The 27,853-nt window shown below is 46.5% G+C and overlaps 2 protein-coding genes across 9 annotated transcripts in view; one reads left to right on the top strand and one right to left on the bottom strand.

Annotated features, from left to right (window-relative positions):
* LOC136004243 (splicing factor 3B subunit 3-like) overlaps nt 1–8,831 on the bottom strand; it is an 85,272-nt gene extending 76,441 nt beyond the window's left edge. For 2 of the 8 annotated variants that reach the window (XM_065660561.1, XM_065660559.1), the window contains exons 1-4: nt 8,671–8,831; nt 7,886–7,998; nt 7,130–7,456; nt 5,866–6,038 (exon numbers count right to left, since the gene is read on the bottom strand). In XM_065660561.1, the coding sequence (XP_065516633.1) occupies nt 5,866–6,038; nt 7,130–7,456; nt 7,886–7,998; nt 8,671–8,816 (759 nt within the window). In that variant the 5' untranslated portion in view covers nt 8,817–8,831. Of the gene's footprint in view, nt 1–5,865; nt 6,039–7,129; nt 7,457–7,885; nt 7,999–8,344; nt 8,415–8,630 lie in introns of those variants that run through there. The other 6 variants (XM_065660562.1, XM_065660560.1, XM_065660563.1 and 3 more) reach the window with 6 other exon arrangements.
* LOC136004426 (splicing factor 3B subunit 3-like) overlaps nt 8,419–27,853 on the top strand; it is a 62,491-nt gene continuing 43,056 nt past the window's right edge. Inside the window, exons 1-3 of the mRNA XM_065660913.1 lie at nt 8,419–9,982; nt 26,741–26,823; nt 27,567–27,681. The gene's annotated coding sequence lies outside the window, so the exon portion shown is untranslated. The remainder of the gene's footprint in view (nt 9,983–26,740; nt 26,824–27,566; nt 27,682–27,853) is intronic.

A 27,853-nucleotide genomic window follows, 5' to 3' on the forward strand; every position in this document is an offset into this window, starting at 1 on the left:
AACGGTCACAAACTATAAGATACAGAAGCCAAGCAGCTGGGATCACTTGCTAGGGAAGGGGTAATTGACAAAACAATTGCAAGAGATAAACGGTCCCTCAGCCTGTGGAGTCAGCTCTTGGCAGCTGTGAAAGAAAGGTTTCCATACAAGAATGATGTTATGAGTTGTTCGGCCATGTGGACTACTCTAAAGAAAGGCATCCAGTCTCTGAAGGAATCAGCCATTGTAGAGATGATCTATCACAAGTCGGATGCTGGGGATGCGCCCACAGATCCAGATGAAGTTGAATGTACATGACCCATGTGGCGGAAATTTACACAAAATGCACCATCATCATATTCCCATTCATTGGCAGCAATAACCTGGAATGACACAGTACCACCAACAGCGGATGAAATGAATTAGTCAACTCCTAGAGTTTGAAATCAATCTCACCCTTTCCATCATTTCAGCTGTGGAAAAACTGTCCCAGGAGTTCAACCAATTGAGAGACTATCTAACTGATCTATCCAGCTCCCCATGAGCAACCAACACATATCTATGCTATTAACAAAAGGCATCCTACTGCTCAAGAAAGAAAATATAGAAGGTATACATCATGGGCCACCCTATGGTTTTACCTGAAGTATCACAAAGAAGATATGAGAAAGTGGGATGGAAAACTTACCTCAGCTCTGGAGGAATGGGTGCGTGAATTGAAGAAGAGAATAAAGGTCAAGGATGATCATCACATGAAAGCTCTGGCTTCAGACTCTGGTGAGCACGTTCCCAACTGGAGTGGAAAAGCTGATTTTACTCCACCTCCTGTGATAAATAAGACTAATCCCTGTCTACTGTACGTAAATGACCACTGTTGTGATCACTATTAGAGGGGCCCTGCCTCCAGCCAGGTGGAGGACAGGGACAGTTGGATTTACTGGACTGTGGGGATCAGATGGCCTGGCACATCAGTCCCACAGAAGTATAAGGCTCCAGTAGATATCGGTGCACAGTGTACCCTGATGCCATCAAGCTGTCAAGGGGTGGACCCCATTTATATTTCTGGGCAAGCTCCAGAACACCTGCAATACATTGATGACATTATCACGTGGGGCGATACAGCGGAAGAAGTCTTTGAGAAAGGGAGGAAAAAAATCCAAATCCTGCTGAAAGCCGGTTTTGCCATAAAATGGAGTAAGGTCAAGGGGCCTGCACAGGAGATTCAATTTTTGGGAATAAATTGGCAAGATGGATGTTGCCAGATCCCCACAGGTGTGATCAACAAGATAACAGCAATGTCTCCACCAACTAACAAGAAAGAAACACAAGCTTTCTTGAGTGGTGTAGAGTTCTGGAGAATGCACATCCCAAATTACAGTGCGATTGTAAGCCCTCTGTATCACACTACCCTGGAGCAGAATGATTTCAAACGGGCCTTGAACAACAACAAGTCGTTGAACAAATTAAACGAGAGACAGTTCATGCAGTAGCCCTTGGACCAATCCGGACTGGGCCAGATTTGACAAATGTGCTTTACACCGCAGCCGGGGAGAATGGTCCTACCTGGAGCCTCTGGGAGAAAGCACCAAGGGAGACTCAAGGTCAACCCCTTGGCTTTTGGAGTCAAGGATACAGAGAATCCGAGGCCAGCTACAATCGAACTGAGAAAGAGATACTGGCAGCCTATGAAGGGGTTCGAGCTGCTTTGGAAGTGATTGGCACTGCAGCACAGCTCCTCCTGCCACCCCAGGTACCCGTGCTGGGCTGGATGTTCAAAGGCAGGGTCTCCTTTATTCATCATGCAACTGATGCTTCATGGAGTAAGTGGGCTGCACTAATTACAGAAAGAGCTCCAACAGGAAATCCCAGTCATCCAGGAATTCTAGAAGTCATCATGGACTGGTCAGAGGGCAAAGATTTTGGAATGTCACCAGAGGAGGAGGTGATGCGTGCTGAAGAGGCCCCACTATATAACGAACTGTCAGAAAGTGAAGAACAGTATGCCTTGTTTACTGATGGGTCCTGCCGTACTGTGGGAAAGCATCGGAGATGGAAGGCAGCCGTATGGAGTCCTCGGCGACAAGTTGCAGAAACTGCTGCAGGAGAGGGCGAATCAAGTCAGTTTGCCGAGGTGAAAGCCATCCAGCTGGCCCCGGTCATTGCTGTACGAGAAAAGTGGCCAGTACTTTATCTCTACACTGACTCATGGATGGTGGCAAATGCCCTGTGGGGGTGGTTGCAGCAATGGAAGCAGAGCAACTGGCAATGCAGAGGGAAACCCATCCGGGCTGCTGCACGGTGGCAAGATATCGCTGCCCGGGTGCAGAACCTGGTGGTGAAGGTACGCCATGTAGATGCACACGTACCCAAGAGTCGGGCCACTGAGGAACACCAGAACAACCAACAAGCGGATAAAGCCGAAAAGATTTAAGTGGCTCAGATGAACTTAGATTGGCAACATAAGGGTGAATTATTTTTGGCCTGGTGGGCGCATCACACTTCAGGCCATCAAGGAAGAGATACAACATACAGATGGGCTCATGATCGAGGAGTAGGCTTAATGGACATTATTGCCCAGGTTATTCACAACTGTGAAATGTGCTGCAATTAAGGAAGCTAAACAGTTAAAGCCTCTTTGGTATGGAGGATGATGGCTGAAGCACCCAGGGAATTACCTGGCAACTGGAAAAAGGGAAATATAACCCCCATTTTCAAGGAGGGGAAAATGGAAGACCCAAGGAACTACAGAGCAGTCAGTCTCACCTCTGTGCCTGGCAAAATCTTGGAGCACATTCTCCTGGAAGGCATGCTAAGGCACATGAAAAACAACAAGGTGCTTGGTGACAGCCAGCATGGCTTCACTAAGGGGAAATCCTGCCTGACCAATTGGTGGCCTTCTATGATGGGGCTACGGAACTGATGGACAGGGGTAGAGCAGTTGATGTCATCAACCTGGATTATGCAAAGTGTTTGACACTGTCCTGCGTGACATCCATGTCTCTAAATTGGAGAGATATCAATTTGATGGATGGACCACTCAGTGGATAAAGAACTGGCTGGACGGCCGCACACAAAGAGTTGTGGTCAATGGCTCAAGGTCTGGCTGGAGACCAGTAACGAGTGGTGTCCCTCAGGGATCAGTGTTGAGACTGGTCTTGTTTAACATCTTTGTCACTGACTTTACAGTGGGATTGAGTGTGCCCTCAGCAAGTTTGCCAATGACACCAAGCTGTGTGCTTCATCTGATACACTGGAGAGAAGGAATGCCATCCAGAGGGATCTTGACACCCTTGTGAGGTGGGCTAATGTCACGGTTAAACTTCATAAGGTTGGCAAGTGCAAGGTCCTACACCTGGGTCGGAGCAATTCCAGGCACAGCTACAGATTGGGCAAAGAAGAGATTCAGAGCGGCCCTGCAGAGAAGGCCTTGGGGGTGCTGGTCGATGAGAAAATGAACATGAGCCGGCTGCAGTGTGCGCTCGCAGCCCAGAAACCAACCGGATCCTGGGCTGCATCCAAAGGAGCGTGACCAGCAGGGCGAAGGAGGTGATCCTGCACCTCTGCTCTGCTCTTGTGAGACCTCACCTGGAGCATTGTGTGCAGTTCTGGTGTCCTCAACATAAAAAGGACATTGAACTGTTGGAACAAGTCCAGAGGAGGCCACGAGGATGATCAGGGACTGGAGCACCTCCCGTATGAAGACAGGCTGAGGAAGTTGGGGCTGTTCAGCCTGGAGAAGAGAAGGCTGCATGGGGACCTCAGAGCAGCCTTCCAGTACCTGAAAGGGGCCTATAGGGATGCTGGGGAGGGACTCTTCGTCAGGGACTGTAGTGACAGGACAAGGGGTAACGGGTTCAAACTTAAACAGGGGAAGTTTAGATTAGATCTAAGGAGGAAATTCTTTCCTGTTAGGGTGGTGAGGCACTGGAATGGGTGGCCCAGGGAGGCTGTGAGTGCTCCATCCCTGGCAGCGTTCAAGGCCAGGTTGGACGAAGCCTTGGGTGGTATGTGAGGTGTCCCTACGCATGGCAGGGGTGCTGGAACTTGATGATCTTGAGGTCCTTTCCATCCCTAACTATTCTATGATTCTAAATATGGGGAGGCCTGGCAGATAGACTACATCACACTCCCACCAACCCACCAAGGCAAGCGCCATGTGCTTACCATGGTAGAAGCACCCACCGGATGGCTGGAAACATACGCTGTGCCCCACGCCACTGCCCAGAACACTATCCTGGGCCTTGAGAAACAGATTTTTGTGGCAACACAGCACCCCAGAGGAATTAAGTCAGACAATGGGACTCATTTCCAGAACAACCTTATAGACACATGGGCCGAAGAACATGGCATTGAGTGGGTATATCACATCCCCTAGCATGCACTAGCCTCTGGGAAAATCAGATGGTACAATGGGCTGTTAAAAGCTACACTGAGAGCAATGGGTGGTGGGACTTTCAAACATTGGGATACACATTTACCAGAAGCCACCTGGGTTGGTTAACACCAGAGGATCTGCTAACAGGCTGGCCCAGCCCAGTCAGTACTTTTACATCTTGTAGAAGGGGATAAAGTTCCTGTGGTTCACATGAAGAATTTGCTGGGGAAGACAGTCTGGGTTATTCTTGCTTCGGGTAAAGGCAAACCCACTCCTGGGACTGCTTTTGCTCAGGGACCTGGACATACTTGGTGGGTTATGCAGGAAGATGGGTAAGTCCCATGTGTACCTCAAGGGGATTTGATTTTAGGGGAAAACAGCCAATGAACTCAACTGTATGCTGTTGCCTGCTATGTAACACTTTTGTAGCCCACCAACTACATGTCTTCAGGTCACCAGCAACCGACCCCGACTTCCCTCCGACCATCATCCCAACAAGAAATGAGCTTTGATGAAACTAGATGAGTTCCACTGTGTCATCAGCAGGCAACAATCCAACACTGCACACAGACTCTCCTGCTCTGAAAGACTGTTACAAGAGATGGAGCCCAAGGTCATGGACAGCATGAACTCAGCAGCATTATAGGGATTGGTCCATGCACTAAGGAATGCTCGCTCTCTCTCTCTCTCTTTGTGTGTGTGTGTGTGTGTGTGTGTGTGAATGTGCATACACACACACACACATACACGAGACAAGAGTGATGGTATATTGAAAAATGTGATATCTGAGCATGACATGAATGGTATGGAATAAGGGGTGGGCACTGTCCTGGGTTCAGCAGTATCAGTCAGTTTTCTCCTTCTTAGCAGCTGGTGGAGTGCTGTGCTTTTGACTTTCAGCCTGGGAACAACACTGATAAAACTGACGTTTTTAGTTGTTGCTCAGTGATGTTTACTCTGACCAAGGACTTTCTGAGTCTCATGCTCTGCCAGGGGAAGCCAGGAGGAAGCAGAGACAGGACACCTGACCCAAACTAGCCAAAGAGGTATTCCATACCACAGCATGTCATACCTAGTATAAAAACTAGGAGGATTTACTCAGAAGGCCAAATGGCTGCTCAGGTCAGGCTGGGTATCGGTCGGCAGGTGGTGAGCAATTGTATCCTCTCCCTTTGTTATTTCCCTTATTGTTATCATTATTATCATTGGTGGCAGCAGTAGTGGGTTTGTGTTATACCTTAGTTACTGGACTGTTCTTATCTCAACCCGTGGGAGTTACATTCCTTCAATTCTCCTCCCCATCCCTCCGGCAGCAGGGGGAGGAAGGGGGGGAGTGAGCAAGGGGCTGCAGGGTTCTGGGCTGCTGGCTTGTCTTAAACCACAAGAGTAAAAACTGAAAATTGTCTCAGACAGCAAAAGCAGCCAACATTCCCTTCCTCCACTGACAGATTAAGAACAGAAGAGGAATGACAAAACTCTAAAGACAGCAAATGGGATCAAGTACTTCTCACCTCATAATCCATTTCCAGACAAGCAAACATTGGGTTTTCAAATCCCACATCAACTCCCACCACATGAAAGACCAAGGTATTTGCCTTGTGGGCTTCCAGCGGGGAGGAAATGGTGAGACGAGCAGCAGCATCTCTGTTCAAGATATACACCAGCTTCTGCTTTTCAATAGCACCTGCAAGGCAAGGACAACAGTGCCTGAAGCACAGCACCTGCTGATCAAATCTGACCATACCTGCAGTCCAGTATCAATACACAACCTTGCATGAGAATGTTAGCATTACTTCTGCTGAAGCTCACCAACAGTATTTATCTCTGTGTCCCGAATAACTTTGTCTCATTTTAAATGTTTTGGGCTGCAAGCACAAATGCCAACTCCAGCTCCTTAAAGACAAAACCTTACCCTTTGAGCTACATATATCTAGCCTAACAGTCAATCTACAATGGCTACAGATAGGTTTACTCACTCATTTCACCACACAAGAGATGACAGACTGCAGGGAAGGAAAATCAAATTGAAATAGCCAGATGTTTCACTATTCTTGCCACTTAGCAAGAAGACCTCTCCTCAGAAATATTTTAACTAAGAAAATCCACTCCTGCATGATGCATAGTATCCACAACATAACCATTCAACTATCAACATGAATGGCACAACTGTGACTCTGCTACCTCCTCACCAATGAAAACAAGACTTGTTAGAAAAAAAAATTCTTTGTTGATATTCCTAACACAAAAAGGCGCTATTAAAGTACCTATCACTACAAGATTTCAGCATGTAGGAAAGCAGCATTGCACAAAGCTGGCTTCAGCAATTGAGGAAGTTCATGGACCAAGTCACTAAGACACCTTGTGGCAAGTCTTATAAACACACACACACATCACTGACCCCCCCCCCCAAAAAAAAAAAAAATCTCAGGAAAGAGACAGGAACTCATAACAGCATTTCAGGCTACAGGAACTGACTGACTACACAGTAGCACTGATGCATGCAACCCCAACTTCTCTCCCAGACATGGCACTCTGGGGCTCTGTGCACTGCTAAGCAAGACAGCCTCTTTCTAGCATTAGAATTTATTTGTGAAATTCCATCAGCATCAAGGAACTATTCTGAATGCCTGCATTCTCTCTGACATGTCTCATAGCTTAACAATCTGCTCGAGAAACACTTCCAATTGCACCTAGCAGAAACTCTCTCCAAAATAAGCATCCACAAGACAGGAGGAAAAAAAGATAAGGTTAAACCAAGCTGACAGACTGACTTACTGATCATGACTGCACGGCCCTTTGGGTCTACAGCCAAGTACTGGCCTGGAACGATTCTGCGACATCCACTCTTGCCAAAGGTTTCCTGGTGAATCTTCTCAAACACGTTCTTTGAGGGCTGGTACTCCAGAATAACAATGCGCCCCGAATCACTGCCTACAACGATATAGTCTTTGGTGCCACCTGTCAGCCTGAAGGCCATGAGGGAGCAAATGACTCCAAACACTTCCACAGTCAGTAAGGTGTGAACCTTCCCTGTGTTAGGATCAGGGCGCAATAACTCCAGGATCTTGCCCCGGGAAACAACAATTTCTTGTTGTTTGGTTCCTAAAGAACCCAAAACATGGCAAAGAGTTAGCAACAATGCAGCAGAGCACAGAATTTTAAGAAGCACTATAAGAAAGATGATACAACTTCATGACTACTAAATGCCAACAAGTTTTACAATTCCTATGGAGGAATTCAAAGCAACTTAACTACATTGAGTGCCACTATTGTTTGAACATCTTTTAACAGACCAGGAAAGCAGACAAAATACTAAATTAAATCTATAGATAATTGAGCCAAACTTCTCTTGATCCTTCCACAAGTTACAACAGCTCAAGAACACATGACAATATACCAGTAAAAAAAATAGAAATAAAAACCTATGCTGAAACAGACTAGCTTCAGCAACCAAACCAAACACAAACACCTTTTTTCCACTACAACACAAAAATACTCAAGCCTAGATATGTGAAGGAAGGAGAAATTTACCTGAGAAATTGCCATGGATAGCATAGCTAATGCCAGTAGCACGCTGCAATGTCAGGTTGTAGAGAAACATGCTGGCAACAGGTTTGTGCCACCTTATCGTAGCTCCACTGAGTCTGTAACAAGTAGACCAAAAATATATACTTTGCAAAGCCAAAGGCTTCCATAAGGCATGGAAAAGAGCTGCTCCCCTGCTTGTCTATCACCTCACACTGGAAGACTGCCTGCCACCTAGCTGAAGTTATGTGGCATTTATTATGAAGCAAAAAGCTCTCCCAAAGAGGACCAGGCTGCTGAGCTCCTTACTGCAGCGTGCCTGTGCAGGACGCCCAGCTAATGACTTCTCTTGCAGCTTTAGTTGCTCAGAAACCAAACAAAACATGGGAATAATCCCTCTCGAGGTGTCTTACGCCGTTACACATCACTCGTGTCGCCATTTCATTTAACACGAGCCAAACCTACCCAAAATGGCTTAGGGTGAATGCCTGAGTCGATTCCTTGCTCCGAGGCTAACACGGGACAGAACAGCGGCTCCACACTGACGGCAGGCCGGGGAACCGGCCCTCAACGCCCCAAGCCTCACCGAGGCCCTGGCCGGGCCCGCAGGCCAGCACCGCCCCGCATCCCGGGCGGGCTCCAGGAACCAGCCACAGATCCACCTCCCGTAAGCCAAGCCCCAAGGGGCCCACGGCACTCGGACCCGCAGCTACTCCCCCGGGCAAAATAGGAGCGGCGGGACCCTCCTTACCGTACAGATGAAAGCAGATGGGAGCGGATGCTAATCCTACCTAAGCAACCACACCACGAAGCCAATCCACCATAAACCGCTGAGGGTGCTGCCCTCCCGAACCTCTTCGACAGGCCTTTCCGCCAGGCCCAGCGTGCGCGCGACGCGTAGCTGCCAGAAGCGGCGCCTGAATGATCGCGGGGCCATGGTAGCCGCTACCTGTATCAAAAGCCTCAAAATAAAAAAATACCCTCAGCCGCCTTCTTCTGTAGAGTAACGAGGCAGCGTGATTCTCCTGCGCTGCCAGGCGGATTCGAGCGACGGCAAACGTTCAGGCACCGACATCGGCAGCCCCAGCTGGGCCCCACGATAACGGCAGCTAGGGCATCGGGCTTGAGGGGAGAGATGTGGCTGCTTCCGCCCCTCTCCATTGAAAAATGGGGCTGACTGAAGAATAGGGTGGATTGAAGAATAGGGTTGTAAATAAGTAACTTCAAGGACGTTAGGCTTTGTTAGCAACTATAGAGAAAAGGAAATTACTAATGTTGGAAGAGAGCAGGATTTTGTATGATAAAATAATTGTGTAAAATAGTAGAAATGATTATGTTTAAGAAATTTATAAATCAATAGTGAGATTTTATATATATATATTAGAAAATGTTATAACTTTGTAGTTTTGTATCATGGCCGTTTTGTAACCAGTGTTGCAATGGCAGTCCATACCCATATATGGTGAAAGGTGTATGGGTGGATTTAGAAGAGTATGTACTGGAGACTATACCCAAGTAGAACCTGTGCATAAGATAGCCAGAAGAGCATGCCAGAAGCAGTCAAAGGAAGATAAGAAAATGCTAGCGTCCACACAAGGGTTGGAATATACTCAAGTAAGGGAAAGGTGAAGAGGACAACCTGAGGAAGACTTCTTACTTCATCTGAGGAAGACTCTTACTTCATCGGAACGCCCAGCAGGCGACCACCAGAGGGGGCTGCGCAAGCGCAGAAGAGGCTGATGTCGTAATAGACTGATGTGGCACTCCTTAATGCATATGTATTAGTTAAATGTTGTAACCCATGTTGAATATGTATTAATTGTGAAACTTTTAGGATATAAATTGTGGACGCGATGTGAAGAGGTTGGAACCAGATTTGGGTGTGTACCCCTGGTTTCCCAGCGCTGCAATAAAGCGCCTCATATAACCATGCCGGTGGTTATGTGTTTGCTCCTACGCTAACATTTTGGTGACCCAGATGGGACCTCGCGGGCACTGCTGAGGCGGATCGCATCTCGATCCCGCTCCAGCTGGCACCAAGAGATTTTCGGGGAGCCATCGACCGCGACCGACCTCTGCTGCTCACGACGGACCTCTGACACGGTAAGAAAGGTGCTTTATTTAAGATATGGTACCGATTTCTAGTAAAGGTATGGTGTATTGACCTTTGGCAAGGTCTGGTAAAAGCTTGCCTGTTAGACGCGGTGAAAGCTGCGCTTGGTCGGGCTAGAGAACTCTCGGGGTAAAAGCCTAGGCGCCGTCTGTTAGACAGTAGCGAAAGCTCTGCAGGTTTGGCAGACGTGGTTTTGGTATTGGTATTTGTGCTGCAGGATCAGCATCTGTCTGTATAAATTTTATAATATAGTGGTGTGTGTGTGAAAGGGGGGCTTGTTTTGGGGATCACCTTGTGGTCCCGAGGAGATCTCTAAACCAAGTTTCTCTGTGTGTGTGTGAGAGAGGGGAGGGCGAGAAGGAAAAGCACAGCCTCAAGCAGCTAGTACGGTGCTTGCTCCTTTAAGTCAGGGAGTCGGAGTTGAAGGACCAGTGTACGTTAAAATACCTTTCTCTCCTGGGGATTTGGTTATATGGAAACAATCGGCAGGAACATATAGAGAAAATCCTGATAAAGTAGCTCGAGTGGTAAAGATGATTATGAAAACTCAAAACCCAGACTGGGATGATATACAAGTGCTTTTAGATACCCTTATGGACTCAACAGAAAAAGAGATGGTGGTGCGAAGTGCTTGGGAGAGGGTCCGGGAAGAGATAAGGCAGGGACTAGTTGAGGGAAATATAGATCAAAACTTCCCGATGGAAGACCCGATGTGGTATTATAACACACGAGTAGGAATGAGAAATTTACGGAGATACCAGGACTGGGTAGTTTTTGGAGTACAGCATGCTATGCCCAAAACAATAAACTGGTCAAAATTGCACAATGTTAGGCAAGAAAAGGTGGAATCACCATCTGCCTTTTTAGAGAGACTTAAAGAGACAGCAAAGAAATATACGGACTTAGATGTGGAAACAGAACAGGCTAAAGCACAATTAGCCTTGATTTTCCTGGGGCAGTCTCAAGGTGATATTAGAAAGAAACTGCAAAAACTAGAAGGGGCAGAGTTGCGAGACCTGGATAGGCTGTTAGAGGTGGCTTGGAAGGTGTACAATAGTCGGGAAAAAGAAAGCTCTCGGAGACAACAACAAAATTTGCTGGCAATAATACAGGGAAGAGAACAAGGATTCTCTAACCCTAGGGGAAGAGGACGAGGAATGCGAGGACGGGGACGAGGCAGAGGATTCTATAATCCAAAAATAGGAATGAGCACAGAAAGAATAGGATATAATCAATGTGCACTTTGCAAACAGGAAGGACATTGGAAAAATGCATGTCCATCCGGGGGGGGGCAATTCATGTCAACAAGAAATCCTTTTGCAGGATCCGACATGGCTAAAACAATGGTGTTGGGGGAATTTGTCAATCAAAGCTGACTAAGCCGAGTAGAAAATAAAGAACCCCTTGTAAAGATCCAACTAGGAGAGGAAGAAGTAAAATTTTTAATAGATACAGGGGCCACTTATTCAGTTTTAAATGATTTGCATGGAAAAATAGGAAAGAAAGCTATGACAATTGTAGGAGCCACAGGGAAAGAAGAAGTGCGACCATTCTTGCAACCCCTAAATTTACGATTTCGAGGAAAAGAATTGACGCATGAATTTTTATATGTGCCTGAACGTCCCATTCCTCTATTAGGACGTGTGGGGGAATGGCTTGTCAAAAAGGGTCACATAGACATGCTGCAGCTGGTGGAGCAGGAATGTGGTAAACACCACAATCAACAGGTTTAAGACCAGGAGGAGAACGGAGCAGCAAGTTATCACCAAGGACACAGCATCCTCGGGAAGTTACATTGTATCTAGCAGAATATGTATAACTTGATTAGAAACCATAAACAGTGTCCTTGTAAAGCTACATTGTATCTAACAAAATATGTGTGATCTAGTTAGAAACCATATAAATAGGTGTTAAGACTTGCAATAAACGAAGCTTGCTGGTAACTCATATTGAGTCGTCCAAGTCTTCCTTTCACGACAAATGGTGACCCCGACGTGATTCGAACACGGAGCGGAGGGTACCGACACCACGGCCGTGAAAAGTGGCACTTGGCTCCGATCTTGCCCCGGAGGGTCAAAGCGGCGCATCGCGCGAGAGGACGACCATATAGATGGGATCTGGGCGCCGCCGGACTTGCAGTGGCTGCATCGGCAGCGTTGCACCAAGGAGGAGGAGCAGCCGAAGCCTCGTAGGGCAACGGAGCGCGAGTACCTTAAAAGGGGGTATGGAGAGGCAAGCTGCCCTAGATTTATTAAATTGCTTTTTAGAAAAGCGTGGTATTAAGGAGAAGGAGTTAAAGAAGGAATTAGCGGGAGTGGTAGCTTATGGAGTAGCGAAAGGTTGTTTCCTCGACCCCAATACGATCTTTGACAGTGACGAGTGGCAGAAACTAGGAGATAAGCTGTGGGCAGCCAACCTTGACGGTGATAAAACGGCAAAGCATTTGGGAAAAACCTGGCGGGTAGTTGCTAACGCGTTAGATCAGCACCGTGCCGAGCGGCTCGGCGCGGTCTCCTCTAACACCTCGTGGAGGGGGGGGGCGGGAGACCCGTGGCCCTTGCCGCCCCTCACCAATACGGTCTATATACCGCCCCCCCCCCCCCCCCCCCCGGTCCTTGCTTCCCCGGGTCTGGCTGAAAAGCTGCCCCCCGGGGACGCAGAATCTGGGGACGTGAGTAAGCTGGTGGAGGAGGGAAACCTGCAAATTGGCAACAAGGGCATGGGTATTAATCGTGAACGTATATGGAAAAAGATAGCCGCACAGGCTGCCCAGGAGGGGGATCTTGAGGCTGCCGCTGATATGTTACAGGCATTCCCGGTGACCTGTCAGCAGGGGCCTCAGGGTGGCCTTACAGCTAGTATCACACCGTTAGATTGGAAATTGCTGTTGCAGCTGCGAGCGTGAGCGAATGTGGTATTCAGGGGGAACCAGCTAAACAAATGTTGGATTATATCTGGGGGGGGCTGTTACTCCCCAATGATGTCAAGAGTCTCACCCGCCTCATATTAACCCCACATCAGCAGTTGTTATTTAACGCACACTGGCAAGCATTTTGCCAAGAATCAGTGGCCGAACAACGCCACCCCGGGGATCCTTTATACGGGCTGACTGTCCCCGAGCTGATGGGGTTGGGTCCTTTTCTACGTACAGAGGCACAAGCCCTCCTAGGGCCTGATAAAATCAGGGAGACAATGGCCACGGCTCCCTCCTATATGTCCCTGAGGCAGGGTCGGGATGAGCCATTAGGTTCCTTTGTAGACAGAATAGCCACAGCCATAAAAACAGCAGGGGTGCCGGAATATATGCAAGGAGCTACCTTAAAGCAGTGTGTCTTGCAAAACGGAAACAGCGTTGTTCAAAATCTTATAGTGACACTGCCAGGGAATTGGAGTGTTGAGGAGTTATTAGAACGTGCCGCGCAAGTCCCTACCGGTAATCAGGCTATGTTAGTGAATGCCATCAAAGAATTAGGAGAGGGATTGAAAGCACAAGCAGAAACATCCCGAAACCAAGTGTTCGCAGCCCTCGCTCCTCTCCGCTCGCCCAGCCAACCAGTACCAGCAAAAGCTCTGAGAGTCCGCTGTTTCCGATGCGGCCAGCAGGGCCACCTCCGGCGAAACTGCCCCCCCGGAGCAGTCTGGTGTCCTCAATGCCAATCTGCTGTGCACTGCCCTGCCGCTTGCCGAAGACTACAGGGAAACGGAGGACAGAACGCGAGGGGGACCCGCGTGATGACACAAGTAGTCCCCCACATTGCTCCCCACCCACCCTGCACCCAGCCACCGCGGGAAGCCTCGGCTTGGACCTGGCAACCGCAGTAGATGCCACCCTAATAGATAACACCCCCCAGCGAATCCCATCAGGAGTGAAAGGACCCATAATGATCAACGAACAAGCGGTTGGGGCCCTTCTGATTGGACGGTCGTCAGTGAGCATTGGAGGACTCAACATCATAACTGGACTGATCGACGCCGATTGTCAAGGTGAAATCCACATCATGGTACAGACATTCCACCCGCCAATATATATTCCTGCCGGCTCAAAAATTGCACAGCTTATACCTTTACCGCACCTTGTTCAAGGATTCCCTGCCAACTCCCCTTGCCGTGGAGAAGGGGGCTTTGGCTCCGTGGGCCCAGCAGTAATGTTAACAGTGGGTCTGGGCCAATGACCTCAAAAACAAATGACACTGGAATATAAGGGACAGCAAATTCACCTGTTTGCCTTGCTAGACACAGGGGCTGATGTCACTGTGGTAGCTGAACATAAGTGGCCCGCTACCTGGCCAACCTACCCAACAGGAGCCACCGTTACAGGCATGGGGGGGGTAACAACCGCCCGTCAATCCCCGCGACTACAGATTACCATTGATGATAAGGTGGTCGACTCTACTGTACAATTAATACCACTCCCCTCACAAATACATGCCTTGGTGGGGCGCAATGTGTTAGCCCAAATGGGGGTAATACTCACATCCAACTCACCTTTTTAGATAAGGTCATTGCATGGACTTTCCCCATCCGCCTCACATGGACGACAAATGAGCCCAAATGGGTGGAGCAATGGCCTCTAAAAAGGGAAAGTCTCGAACAAGCTCATCACTTAATAAAGGAACAGTTCCAACAAGGGCACCTCCACTTATCCACGAGTCCATGGAACACGCCTATTTTTGTAATAAGAAAGAAGTCTGGTAAATACAGGTTACTCCATGATTTGCATGCTGTCAACAAGCAAATGCAACCAATGGGAGCTTTACAGCCTGGACTCCCAAATCCCAGTATGATCCCAGACCAATGGTCCTTACTTGTTGTGGACCTGAAGGATTGTTTTTTCACAATTGGACTGCATCCAGATGACATGCAGCGCTTTGCATTTACTCTACCCTCTATTAATCGGGAAGCCCCTGCTCAGCGTTATGAGTGGACAGTATTACCGCAAGGAATGCGGAACTCACCTACCCTTTGTCAACTGTATGTGGATGCAGCCCTTCAACCACTCCGTAAGGCCTGGCCCAGTGTAGTTATATACCATTACATGGATGATATTTTATTAGCTCAAAAGGAGCCCTTTACCACCGTACAACTGCAAACTGTAGCAGAAAAACTGAGTGACCGTGGACTGACAATAGCCCCGGAAAAGATTCAGCAAACAGCTCCTTGGAAATACCTGGGCTGGACAATCACTGATCATGAAATACGGCCACAAAAACTGACTGTGGATACACACATTCGAACGCTACATGATGCCCAGAGACTTCTAGGTGACCTGCAATGGCTCCGCCCAGTTGTCGGGATTCCAAATGAACTGCTTGATGGTCTCCGTCCCCTACTAAAGGGAACGGACCCGGCCTCTACTGTGGAACTTTCCCCAAAACAAAAGGAGCTGTTGCAATCCATCACAGAATCTATCACCAATCATGTCACTGCACGACGCTTACCAGATGTTCCGATAGATCTAACCATTCTAACTGGCCCCAAATTCCTTCTCGGTGCCATTTCCCAGGTAAAAATAAAAAAGGGGGAGGGTAGTGGCCAGCCTGAACGTATAGTATTGGAATGGATTGCCCCCCCCGCTGCAGCCACGTCGTACAGTGCAAGAATATATTATTACTCTGGCGGACTTGATAAAAAAGGGCAGACTGCGCGTCCTTGCCATTACGGGGCTACCCCCAAGAGAAATCCAAATTCCCATGAGGCAGACCGACTTAGATTGGTATCTGTGCTCCTCTATGGAACTTCAAGCGGCACTATTAGAAAGTGGTTCGCTGATCACTACGTGGCCATTGGAGTCACCTACCCTGGCATGGATGACTAACCACCATTGGTTAAAGAAACCCAAACGGTCGCTTCAGCCCCTTGCAAACGCAATCACGGTGTTTACAGACGCCGGCCAACGATCACGAACAGCAGCGGTGACGTGGAAAGATGGGGCTGACTGGCGGCACCAGATTTTACAGGCGCAACCCGAGGATACGCTTCAAACCTTGGAGTTGTATGCTGTAGTGTGGGTATTCCTCCAATGGCTTCACCAGAAGATCAACATTATATCAGACTCCCTTTATGTGGCCGGAGTAGCTAATCATATTGAGGACGCCGCCATACGTGATTTGAAGAACCAGCGGCTGGCGAGTCTCTTGATGCAGCTAAAGCGTGCTATTGACCTCAGATCGGAGCGTTATGCAATGTTGCATATTCGTAGTCACCAATGGAACGAAGGACTCAGGGAAGGCAATGCAAGAGCAGACCGCCTCGTCGCAATAAGAGGCCCCAATTCCCGCTTTCGACAGGGCCCGATGGGCGCATATGATCTTCCATCAGAATGCAAAGGGTCTCCAACGCAGCTTTGGCATTTCACTGACTGAAGCGCGAGCTATCGTTCAGGCCTGTCCCGTGTGTAGCTTCCACAATCAGGGGATAGGCCTCGGAATCGGAGTAAATCCCAAAGGACTACGGTCCAATGAACTGTGGCAAATGGATGTTACTCACGTCCCAGAGTTTGGTCGACTAAAATTCGTACATGTAACAATAGATACTTATAGCCATATGATTTGGGCGACTGCGCAGCCAGTGGAGAAAGCTCGAGACGTCAAAAGGCACCTGACGGCCTCCTTTGCAGTTATGGGAAGGCCTGCCTCTATTAAGATGGACAACAGTCCAGCATACAGCAGCAACAGCATTAAACAACTCCTACAGCTATGGGACATTAAGCACATCACCGGCATTCCACACTCCCCAACTGGGCAAGCAGTCGTAGAACGAGCGAACTTTACATTAAAAAACTATTTGTCGAAACTAAAGGACGACATTTCTGATCCAAGAGAACGTTTAGCCAAAGTGCTGTTTGTGCTCAATCATCTATGTATTTTTGGCCACCATAACGAACCTCCCATTGTTGTTCATTTTCCTAAAATGTCTGATCGTCCCCCGATTGATATGCAGGTTTACTACAGGGATCCACAGACAGGTGTTTGGGGGGGCCCTGCCAAGGTGATATATGTAGGCCGGGGTTATCTGTGTGTTCTTACCCCCACAGGTACCATCTGGGTGCCTAGTCGTTGGGCCAAACCTGCGGTGACGCCTGGCTCGACCACGGAGGCCGGCTCGACAGAACTCGCCGAGCAGAACTTAACCAACTGACAATCCATAATACTTCAAGCTCAGAGGGCAAGTCCACTGCCCCCTGTAGAGGGAATGGCGGTCGCCACACTAGGCCTCTTGATCCTGGGCATCGGTTGTGTGTTGCTCGGGGTAAATGGCATGCTACAGCACATTGATCCCCGAGTTAACCTGTGGGTGACATGGGCCAATCAGACTAATGCTAATTCTTTTTGTCTAGCTATTGCCTCTGCCACGGATCCCTTTCGTACCTGTTTAATAGGGATCCCCAGCTATAATAATCAGAGTTTTGCAGCATATTCTGTTAACAATTGTACCCGGGCGGACAATAGCAGCCAGTGTACGGCATTATTATTGTCCAGGTTAAATGTCTCCTTGCCATGGGATCCTCAAGAAATTGAATTGTTAGGCAGCCGTAGTCTAAACGTAACCGCCAATGAAACTGGTTGCGTACTTTTAGGTAACTTTATTCATCAACAACAAAATACAACTTGGTTAACACCTAAAAACCCCACCTTTAATATTCCCAACCTGTGTGGTCAATATCGAGCATATGGGTGGGGGTCCAATCACGTGCGAATTTGGGCTAACCAAAGTGCCTTAGCACTTCCCCCAAACATTTTTCTCATTTGTAGAGATCGTGCATGGCATGGGATACCTCGCTTTGCACACGGGGGACCATGTTATTTGGGTCAGTTGTCATTATTAGCACTAAATAAAACAACAGTCAGTGCCTTATGGGCTGCGTCTCGTAGAAAACGCAGCACCCAGCCACTTTCTCAAAACTGTGACGATAACGTTGAATTATGGTCCAGCACCTCCCGAGTTTTTGCTTCGCTTGTACCAAATATAGGAACAGCACACGCCTTGACATCAATCAGCAAATTAGCCTGTTGGGTCAGCAAGCAATCTAATGTTACTACACAAGTGTTAGAACTATCTCAGGACATGAACAGCGTGCGACATTCAATTTTACAGAACAGAGCAGCAATTGATTTTTTGCTTTTAGCCCAAGGACACGGTTGCGTAGAATTTGAAGGTATGTGTTGTTTTAATATATCTCAACATGGAGAGTCCATATATAAACAAATTCAATGGCTTAAGGAACATACCTCTAAGATTAAAATAACCACTGATTTTTTCGGTATCCCATGGGAAGATTGAGGCATCACTGGATGGCTGCGCCAGCTCCTTCAAACTGGAATTCTCATATTATTAGTAGTGCTTGCTATATTAATGCTTTTTCCTTGCTTTCTACAATGTACTTATAAGTTAGTCTTGCAGTCAATAACACAAATGTGGGGCCCTCACACCCCAAATAAAAACGGGGGAATTGTGGGGGAATGGCTTGTCAAAAAGGGTCACATAGACATGCTGCAGCTGGTGGAGCAGGAATGTGGTAAACACCACAATCAACAGGTTTAAGACCAGGAGGAGAACGGAGCAGCAAGTTATCACCAAGGACACAGCATCCTCGGGAAGTTACATTGTATCTAGCAGAATATGTATAACTTGATTAGAAACCATAAACAGTGTCCTTGTAAAGCTACATTGTATCTAACAAAATATGTGTGACCTAGTTAGAAACCATATAAATAGGTGTTAAGACTTGCAATAAACGAAGCTTGCTGGTAACTCATATTGAGTCGTCCAAGTCTTCCTTTCACGACAAGGACGGGACTTATTGAGTAAATTGGATGCTACGATTGTTTTTGAAAATGGCGAATTGATAATGTAAATCCCTGAATCCAAAACAGGACAGATTTTAGTTCAGACAAACCTATTCCACAAATTCCAAAAGAAGTGGAACTGGCCGTAATACCAACAATTTGGGAAACAGAAATCCCGGGAAAATCAAAGGCAGCTCAGCCGATAAGAGTAGAATTAAAAGACAGGGCTAAACCAGTAAGGGTTAAACAATATCCATTGAAGCTAGAAGCAAGATATGGGATTATAAAAACAATTGAGAAATTTTTAAAATACAAGATTTTAGAAGAATGTGAATCAGAATATAACACACCAATCTTCCCAATAAAGAAACCAAACGGCGAGTATAGATTAGTACAGGACTTGAGGGCAATAAATGAAATAACAAAAGATATCCACCCGGTGGTGGCAAACACGTATACATTGCTAACATCTGTGAAGGAAAAATATAAATGGTTTACAGTGATTGATTTAAAGGATGCCTTCTTCTGCATTCCCCTCGACAAAAGTAGCAGGAAACTGTTTGCATTTGAATGGGAAAATCCACAAAATAGACGGAAAACACAATTGACATGGACCAGACTTCCACAAGGATTCAAAAACAGTCTGACCCTATTTGGAAACCAACTGGCCAAAGAATTGGAAGCATGGACCACCCAAGGAAAAATACAGGTACCGAGATCACAATACCTTTTACTACAGTATGTAGATGACATTTTTATTGCAACAGAACAAAGATCCCTGTGCATAAAGGTGACAATTGAAATCCTGAATCAGCTAGGCTTGAATGGTTATAAAGTCTCAAAAGAAAAGGCACAAATTGCATGCATGACTGTGTTGTATCTGGGATGTGAAATTTCACAAGGACAGCGAAAGCTGGGAATAAATCGCATAGAGGCAATTTGTGCTATCCCAGAACCACGGAACTTGCATGAACTGAGAATATTTTTGGGCATGGCAGGGTGGTGCAGACTATGGATAATGGACTATGGACTAATTGCCAAACCCCTGTATGAGGCCCAAAAATCACATGCCTTTGTCTGGGACAAACAACAGAGAGAAGCCTTTCAGAAATTAAAAGAAGCACTGACAAAAGCACCGGCATTGGGACTCCCAGATTTGACAAAAGATTTCCAATTATTTATCCACAAGAGACAGAGATTGGCATTGGGGGTGTTAACTCAGAAACTTGGGAACTGGAAAAGACCAGTGGGATATTTCTCAAAACAACTAGATCCGGTGAGTGCAGGATGGCCCTCATGCTTGCGAGCAGTAGCAGCAACTGTTATTTTGATTCAAGAAGCTAGAAAACTAACTTTGGGAAAACACATTGACGTATTTGTGCCACATATGGTAACCACTGTTCTGGAACAAAAGGGGGGACATCGGTTGTCCCCTAGCCGGATGATGAAATATCAGGCAATCCTAATGGAGCAGGATGATATAAGCTTGAGAACTACTAACCTGTTAAACCCAGCAGCTTTTCTAGGAACAGACTTAGAAGAAGGAACTCTTGAACATGACTGTATAGAAGTCATCGAACATACATATGCAACCAGAGCGGACTTGAAGGCTGCACCTCTGGAATAACCAGACTGGGAACTCTTTACAGATGGAAGCAGTTTTGTAGAAAACGGGACACGATATGCAGGATATGCTGTGACAACGCAACAAAAGATAATCGAAGCCAAAGCACTGCCTACTGGAACATCAGCCCAACGGGCAGAATTGATAGCTCTTATAAGAGCATTGGAACTGAGCAATGACAAAAAGGTAAATATATGGACAGACTCAAAATATGCATTTGGTGTGGTACACATTCATGGAGCATTATGGAAAGAACGGGGACTTTTATCTTCACAAGGGACTAACATAAAATATCAGAAGGAAATTTTAGAATTAATAATTCCTGTGCAAAAGCCTAAACAAGTAGCCATCATGCATTGTAAAGCGCATCAAAGAGGAACTTCAAAAATATCTGAAGGAAATACATTAGCAGATCGGACAGCCCGCCAAGTAGCCCGGAAGGTATGGAACATGATGGCTTTGATACCGTTGAAGGTAAGCCCACTCCATACCTATCTTCCACAAAGCCCAAACTATTCAACAGAAGATGAGAAATTAGCAGGACTCTTAAAGGCCCAAAAGAACTCTGAAGGGTGGTATGTAACAACAACGGGACAAATAATAGTGCTACCAGCAATAATGCGAAAAATTCTACAAACTGAACATCAAAAAATGTCATTGGGGTGCAGAGGCATTGGTAACTTATTTAAAAAGGGAATAATTTCCACACAGATGTTAACTATGGCAAAATCAGTGGGATCAAAATGTGAAATTTGTTTGAAAAACAATCCGGTAGTAAAGAGACAAATTGAAATGGGAAAAATTAGAATAGGAATGGAGCCAGGAGATTATTGACAGGTTGATTTTGCAGAACTACCAAAAGTACAAGGATACAAATATCTTAGTAGGGGTTGACACTTTTTCTGGATGTCCAGAGGCCTTTCCCTGTCGCACCAATCAGCCAAAAGAAGTGGTGAAATGGTTACTTAGAGAAATCACAGAATCACAGAATCCCAAGGGTTGGAAGGGACCTCAAAAGATCATCTAGTCCAACCCCCCCGCAAGAGCAGGGTAACCTACAGTACATCACACAGGAACTTGTCCAGGCAGGCCTTGAATATCTCCAGTGTAGGAGACTCCACAACCCCCCTGGGCAACCTGTTCCAGTGCTCTGGCACTCTCACAGTAAAGAAGTTCTTCCTGATGTTAACGTGGAACTTCCTATGCTCCAGTTTACACCCATTGCCCCTTGTCCTATCACTGGATATCACTGAAAAAAGCCTAGCTCCATCATCCTGACACCTACCCTTTACATATTTGTAAACATTGATGAGGTCACCCCTCAGTCTCCTCTTCTCCAAGCTAAAGAGACCCAGCTCCCTCAGCCTCTCCTCATAAGGGAGATGTTCCACTCCCTTAATCATCTTTGTGGCTCTGCGCTGGACTCCTTCAAGCAATTCCCTGTCCTTCTTGAACAGAGGGGCCCAGAACTGGACGCAATATTCCAGATGCGGCCTCACCAAGGCTGAGTAGAGGGGGAGGAGAACCTCTCTTGACCTACTAACCACTCCCTTTCTAATGCACCCTAAGATGCCATTTGCCTTCTTGGCCGCAAGAGCACATTGCTGGCTCATGGTCATCCTCCTATCCACCAGGACCCCCAGGTCCCTTTCCCCTTCACTACTTTCCAGCAGGTCACCCCCCAACCTGTACTGGTCCATGGGGTTGTTCTTCCCCAGATGCAAGACTCTACACTTGCCCTTGTTAAATTTCATCAAGTTTCTCCCCGCTCAACTCTCCAGCCTGTCCAGGTCTCGCTGAATGGCAGCACAGTCCTCTGGTGTGTCAGCCACTCCTCCCAGTTTTGTGTCATCAGCAAACTTGCTGAGGGTGCACTCAGTTCCCTCATCCAGGTCATTGATGAAAATATTAAACAGCACCGGTCCCAGCACCGACCCCTGAGGGACTCCACTAGTCACAGACCTCCAGCTAGATTCTGCGCCATTGACCACAACTCTCTGCCTTCTTCCTTTCAACCAGTTCTCGATCCACCTCACTACTTGATCATCAAGCCCACACTTCCTTAGCTTATCTATGAGGATGCTGTGGGAGACAGTATCAAATGCCTTACTGAAATCAAGAAAAACTACATCTACCTCTCTACCATCATCCCTCCACCTAGTCACTTCCTCATAGAAGGCTATAAGGTTGGTCATACATGACTTCCCCCTCATAAAACCATGTTGGCTGTTCTTAATGACCCCCTCATCCTTGATATGCCTAGAGATGGAGTCAAGAATAAGTTGTTCCATCACCTTTCCAGGGATGGAGGTAAGGCTGACCGGTCTATAATTACCCGGGTCCTCCTTCTTGCCCTTCTTATAGACTGGTGTGACCTTTGCCATCCGCCAATCCTCAGGCACCTCGCCCGTTTCCCACGACTTACCAAAGATGATGGAAAGTGGCCTAGCAATGACCTCCGCCAGCTCCCTCAGCACCCGTGGGTGCATTCCATCCGGACCCATCGATTTACAGATGTCCAGATTGCATAGCTGATCCCTAACCCAATCCTCATCTACCAAAGCAAACTCCTCCTTTGTCCTGACTCCTTCTGGGGCTATAGAAATCCGGGGCCCTCGGGGAGAGTCTGCAGGAGTAAAGACAGAGGCAAAGAAGGCATTCAGCACCTCTGCCTTCTTTATATCCTCTGTCTCCAGGGCACCCACTTCGTTCAGCAGTGGGCCTATATTGCCTCTTGTGTTAGTTTTATTTACTATGTATTTGAAGAAGCCCTTTCTATTGTCTTTAACCCGACTAGCAAGATTGAGTTCCAAGGAGGCCTTAGCTGTCCTAATTGCCTCCCTACATCCTCTAACAACTGTCCTATATTCCTCCCAAGCGGCCAGCCCCTCCTTACATAATCCATAAATTCTCCTTTTCCACTTGAGTTTGCCCAGCAGCTCCTTGTTTAACCACGCCGATCTCCTAGATCCCTTACTTAATTTCCTACTCATTGGGACGCTCCGATCCTGAGCTTGGAAGAAGCAGTCCTTGAATGCTAACCAACTATCTTGAGCCCCTTTACCGCCTAGTACACTTTCCCATGAGACTTCCCTTAGCAGTTGACTGAAGAGGCCAAAGTTGGCCCTTCGGAAATCCAGAACTGTGGCTTTGCTAGGTATTCTATTCCTCCCACACAGGATCCTAAACTCCACCATCTCATGGTCACTGCAGCCAAGGCTGCCATTGACCGTCACCACTTCAACCAATCCCTCCTTGTTGGCGAGTACTAAATCTAGCAGCGCTGCTCTCCTAGTTGGTACGTCCACCATTTGCATTAAGAAATTATCATCAATGCACTCGAGGAACCTCCTAGACTGTGAATGACTGGCTGTGTGAGTCTTCCTGCAAATATCGGGGTAGTTAAAATCCCCCACGACGACTAAGGCACGATTTGGAGTTCCTTTAGGATTATTATCAGATAGGGGTCCACATTTTATTGCAACTGCAGTGCAAGAAGTTAGTAAACTATTAGGAATATCATGGAACTTACACACTCCTTGGAGGCCCCAATCTAGTGGACAGGTAGAAAAGATGAACCAAACAATAAAAAGACAAATCAGTAAAATATGTCAGGAGGCCAAAATAAAATGGCCACAAGCATTGCCTATAGCTCTGCTACGAATTTGAATAAAACCCAGAAGCAAAATGTCAGTAAGCCCCTATGAAATCCTCTATGGAAAACCATACGAGGCACCGGAACCCAACCCTAATACCCATATTAAAGGGAATCAGGATGTTTATAATTATGTGCTGTCTCTCGGTAGAACCTTAACTCGACTGCGAAGCACTTTGGTGTGGAACAGGCCACTATCTCTGGAAAATCCAGCACATGACATCCAACCAGGAGACCAAGTATACATCCGGAACTGGAACGAAGAACCATTAAAAGAACGGTGGGACGGACCGTATCAAGTACTGTTAACTACATTCACAGCAGTAAAGGTAGAAGGAATAGATTCTTGGATACATTATTCACGAGTAAAGAAGGTTCCAAAGGTTTGGGAAACACAGGTACTAGGCCCTACGAAACTAAAACTGAAATGTAAATAAGATGTCTGGGTTCTATTACAAAACTTTGATTGTCATTTGGTCATTAACAGAGCTGACAGCTGTTCCTATCCTAGCAATCCCTCAGAAAGATGTTTTAAAACGACTTGAAACAAGATGCCATTCTGACTTGCAAGTTCACAGAAACCATTCCAATAGGACCAACACCAATAAGGATAGTTTGGAAAAAGATAAATGGTCCTATAGGACTGGATATACAATTGGCCATAGAGAAACTGAGGTTACAAGAAAAAGGACTAAAAGATCAGTAAATTCAACACAGATAATCCAATCATATCATCGAAATCATGAGGAAAATTTAATGATAGGTCTGATTGAAGATTTCGCAAAGATGAAAAACACAAGCAGAATAACAGCATGCTTACCAATACCCAAAGCGGCAGGAGAACCAATTGAATGGGGAATAATAACATTCTCTCTTTCAGAAATTAACAGAACAATCACTTGTCAGGAAAAGGAGGTAACAAAAAACATGACAGTAACAGAGTATCGAGAAGAAGGTGTTTTTGGAGATCCTGCAGTTTTGATACTAAAGCCAGTCTGTGAAAGATACCAAAATGCTCAATTTACCTCTATAAGAGGTGAATGGGGAAAGTGTATCTATAAGAAAGAAATTAAGATAAACAGGCAAGAAAAGGTATGGGAGTGTGAAAAAACAAATAGTTTAAAACAAAATTGGAACACAATTTGGTCAATGAGCATTTTGCAGAAATTTCAATATATTGGAAACACATCTTGGTAACATTTTGGCGACCCAGATGTTAGCGTAGGAACAAACACATAACCACCGGCATGGTTATATGAGGCGCTTTATTGCAGCGCTGGGAAACCAGGGGTACGCACCCAAATCTGGTTCCAACCTCTTCACATCGCGTCCACAATTTATATCCTAAAAGTTTCACAATTAATACATATTCAACATGGGTTACAACATTTAACTAATACATATGCATTAAGGATTGCCACATCAGTCTATTACGACATCAGCCTCTTCTGCGCTTGCGCAGCCCCCTCTGGTGGTCGCCTGCTGGTCGTTCCGATGAAGTAAGAGTCTTCCTCAGATGAAGTAAGAAGTCTTCCTCAGGTTGTCCTCTTCACCTTTCCCTTATTTGAGTATATTCCAACCCTTGTGTGGACGCTAGCATTTTCTTATCTTCCTTTGACTGCTTCTGGCATGCTCTTCTGGCTATCTTATGCACAGGTTCTACTTGGGTATAGTCTCCAGTACATACTCTTCTAAATCCACCCATACACCTTTCACCATATATGGTTATGGATTGCCATTGCAACACTGGTTACAAAACGACCATGATACAAAACTACAAAGTTATAACATTTTCTAATATATATATATATAAAATCTCACTATTGATTTATAAATTTCTTAAACATAATCATTTCTACTATTTTACACAATTATTTTATCATACAAAATCCTGCTCTCTTCCAACACTAAGATAAACTTTGCCAGAACCACCTGGTGGTTACTGATATGACAGCGATCCTAAATCAAACCAGCAGGGGTCATAAAGCCCACTGCCACATTTTACTGTGCATGCGGGAGGCATTCTCTAAAAGTATGATGTAATGTATGTAATCTAATGAATATGTATGTTTAAGGGCAATATAATCACAGCCCGGCTGATGCTTGGACGAGACATGTTTGGAGGAGCGATCTCCCGTGTCTCCCAACGCCGCAGTAAAGAATATCTGCTTGTCAACTTTTGCTGACTGGGGGGGGGGGGGGTGTTGGGCGGGAGGCCGCAAGACCCCTGGCGGCGATGGCTTGTGTGTGTCGGTTGTGTCGGTGCCTCGTTGTCGGGGTTGCCCCTGTCGTCCGGATCCTTTTCAGAGAAGTCAAATACGCGCTAGACAGTCCCTCGGGACTGCTCTGAGGGGACGGTGTCGCCTCTGCAGAGTTGGTGCCAACGAATCGTGAGCAGCCCCTGGATTCGGGGTCACCGTGCATTGAAAGCACAGCCGGGGGGAGCTTGTCGGTTGTCTGGCTTAAAAGTTGTGTGATGAGGTTTGCAGAACCGATGCTTTCAAATGGCAAATATAAAAATGTACAGGATTAAAACGACAGATTAGGAAGTATTTAATTGTTATATGAGTTCTTGGAAGCACTGATGCCTTGCTAGCTGCATGTCCTTAACTCGTCTGTGTTAAGTGGCTGGCCTGGAGGAGAGCTGAAGTCACATAAGACTGTCTTCATCCTTTTATTTCAGAAAGTCGTGCAGGAAGAGCTGGATGCACTCCCGGAACAGCAAAGCACTATAGAGAACAAGATGATTGCACTTCATCGCATACGGTTAGTGATCTCCACCCTCTCCCCTTCTTTCTGCTGCTGTGCACTGCTCAGTACCTCCCTGCTTACTGTGTGATGTGAAAATTTGTTTCAGTGTTGTGAGGGAATAACATTCATTCTCAGAAAATGTCAGACTTTAAACCAGTTTGTAGTAAGGAATAGTAGCTAGATCCTTATCCCTAGGCACCCGGTTCTTTTCAGCAGCACTAACAGAAGGATCTGCTGCACTCTCACACAGACTGACCCATTTTGGCATAGACTGAAGGTCTCACCCCAGAGACTGTCAGGTTTCAACATCGATGCTTGGATCAGATGTTTTGCATCAGGCTGTTTACAGGGAAGAATGGGGTTCATTTAGAAATTAACTTTGTTGGCAAATTCCTGGAGATTTCTCTGAATCAACAAGTATGACAAATTTTGCTGCCTCTTTGTGGTGAGCTTGTGCACGCAGTCTGGAAAGCCATCTCAAGTGGCCTTATGTCCAATAGAAGCTTGGAGCACAAGTTTACAGACTTCATCTTCCCCTTCAGAAGCAGAGAATATCATAAAGCCTCAGTGGCTTGTTCATGCCCTGTCTGGTAGCAAGGCAGTCTGATTTTGATGCTTTGCTTCTGGAGGAGGGGTATGAATTCAGAGATACTGTTGCTGACACAAGCAATTGGGTTTGGAGGAAGAACCATCCTGCTGCTGTAGACCATTGGACTATTTAATATTTGCATCTCATGTTCAATTTGCTTGTATTCCAGCCCTAATTTACAGGTCATTGAGGGAAATGCCCAGCAGTTGGAGGGGATGATCACTTTCACCTGTAACCTGGCTGAGAACGTCAGCAGTAAATTCCACTGTCTCAATCTTGCCAAGGTAACTGGACTGAGGAGGTGTCTGGGACTTGTCACTATCTGTCTGCTTGTGTGCTCACATCACAATAGAGAAACGTGCTCTCTTCTTTAGTGTGCAGGTGGACTGGAAATGGCTTTGTACTTTATTTTAGCCATATCTAGTGTTGCTAGGTAACGGTACGTTGCTGGGCTCC

The sequence above is a fragment of the Lathamus discolor genome, chromosome W (genome assembly GCF_037157495.1).
Source record: "Lathamus discolor isolate bLatDis1 chromosome W, bLatDis1.hap1, whole genome shotgun sequence".
Classification (NCBI taxonomy): domain Eukaryota; kingdom Metazoa; phylum Chordata; class Aves; order Psittaciformes; family Psittacidae; genus Lathamus; species Lathamus discolor.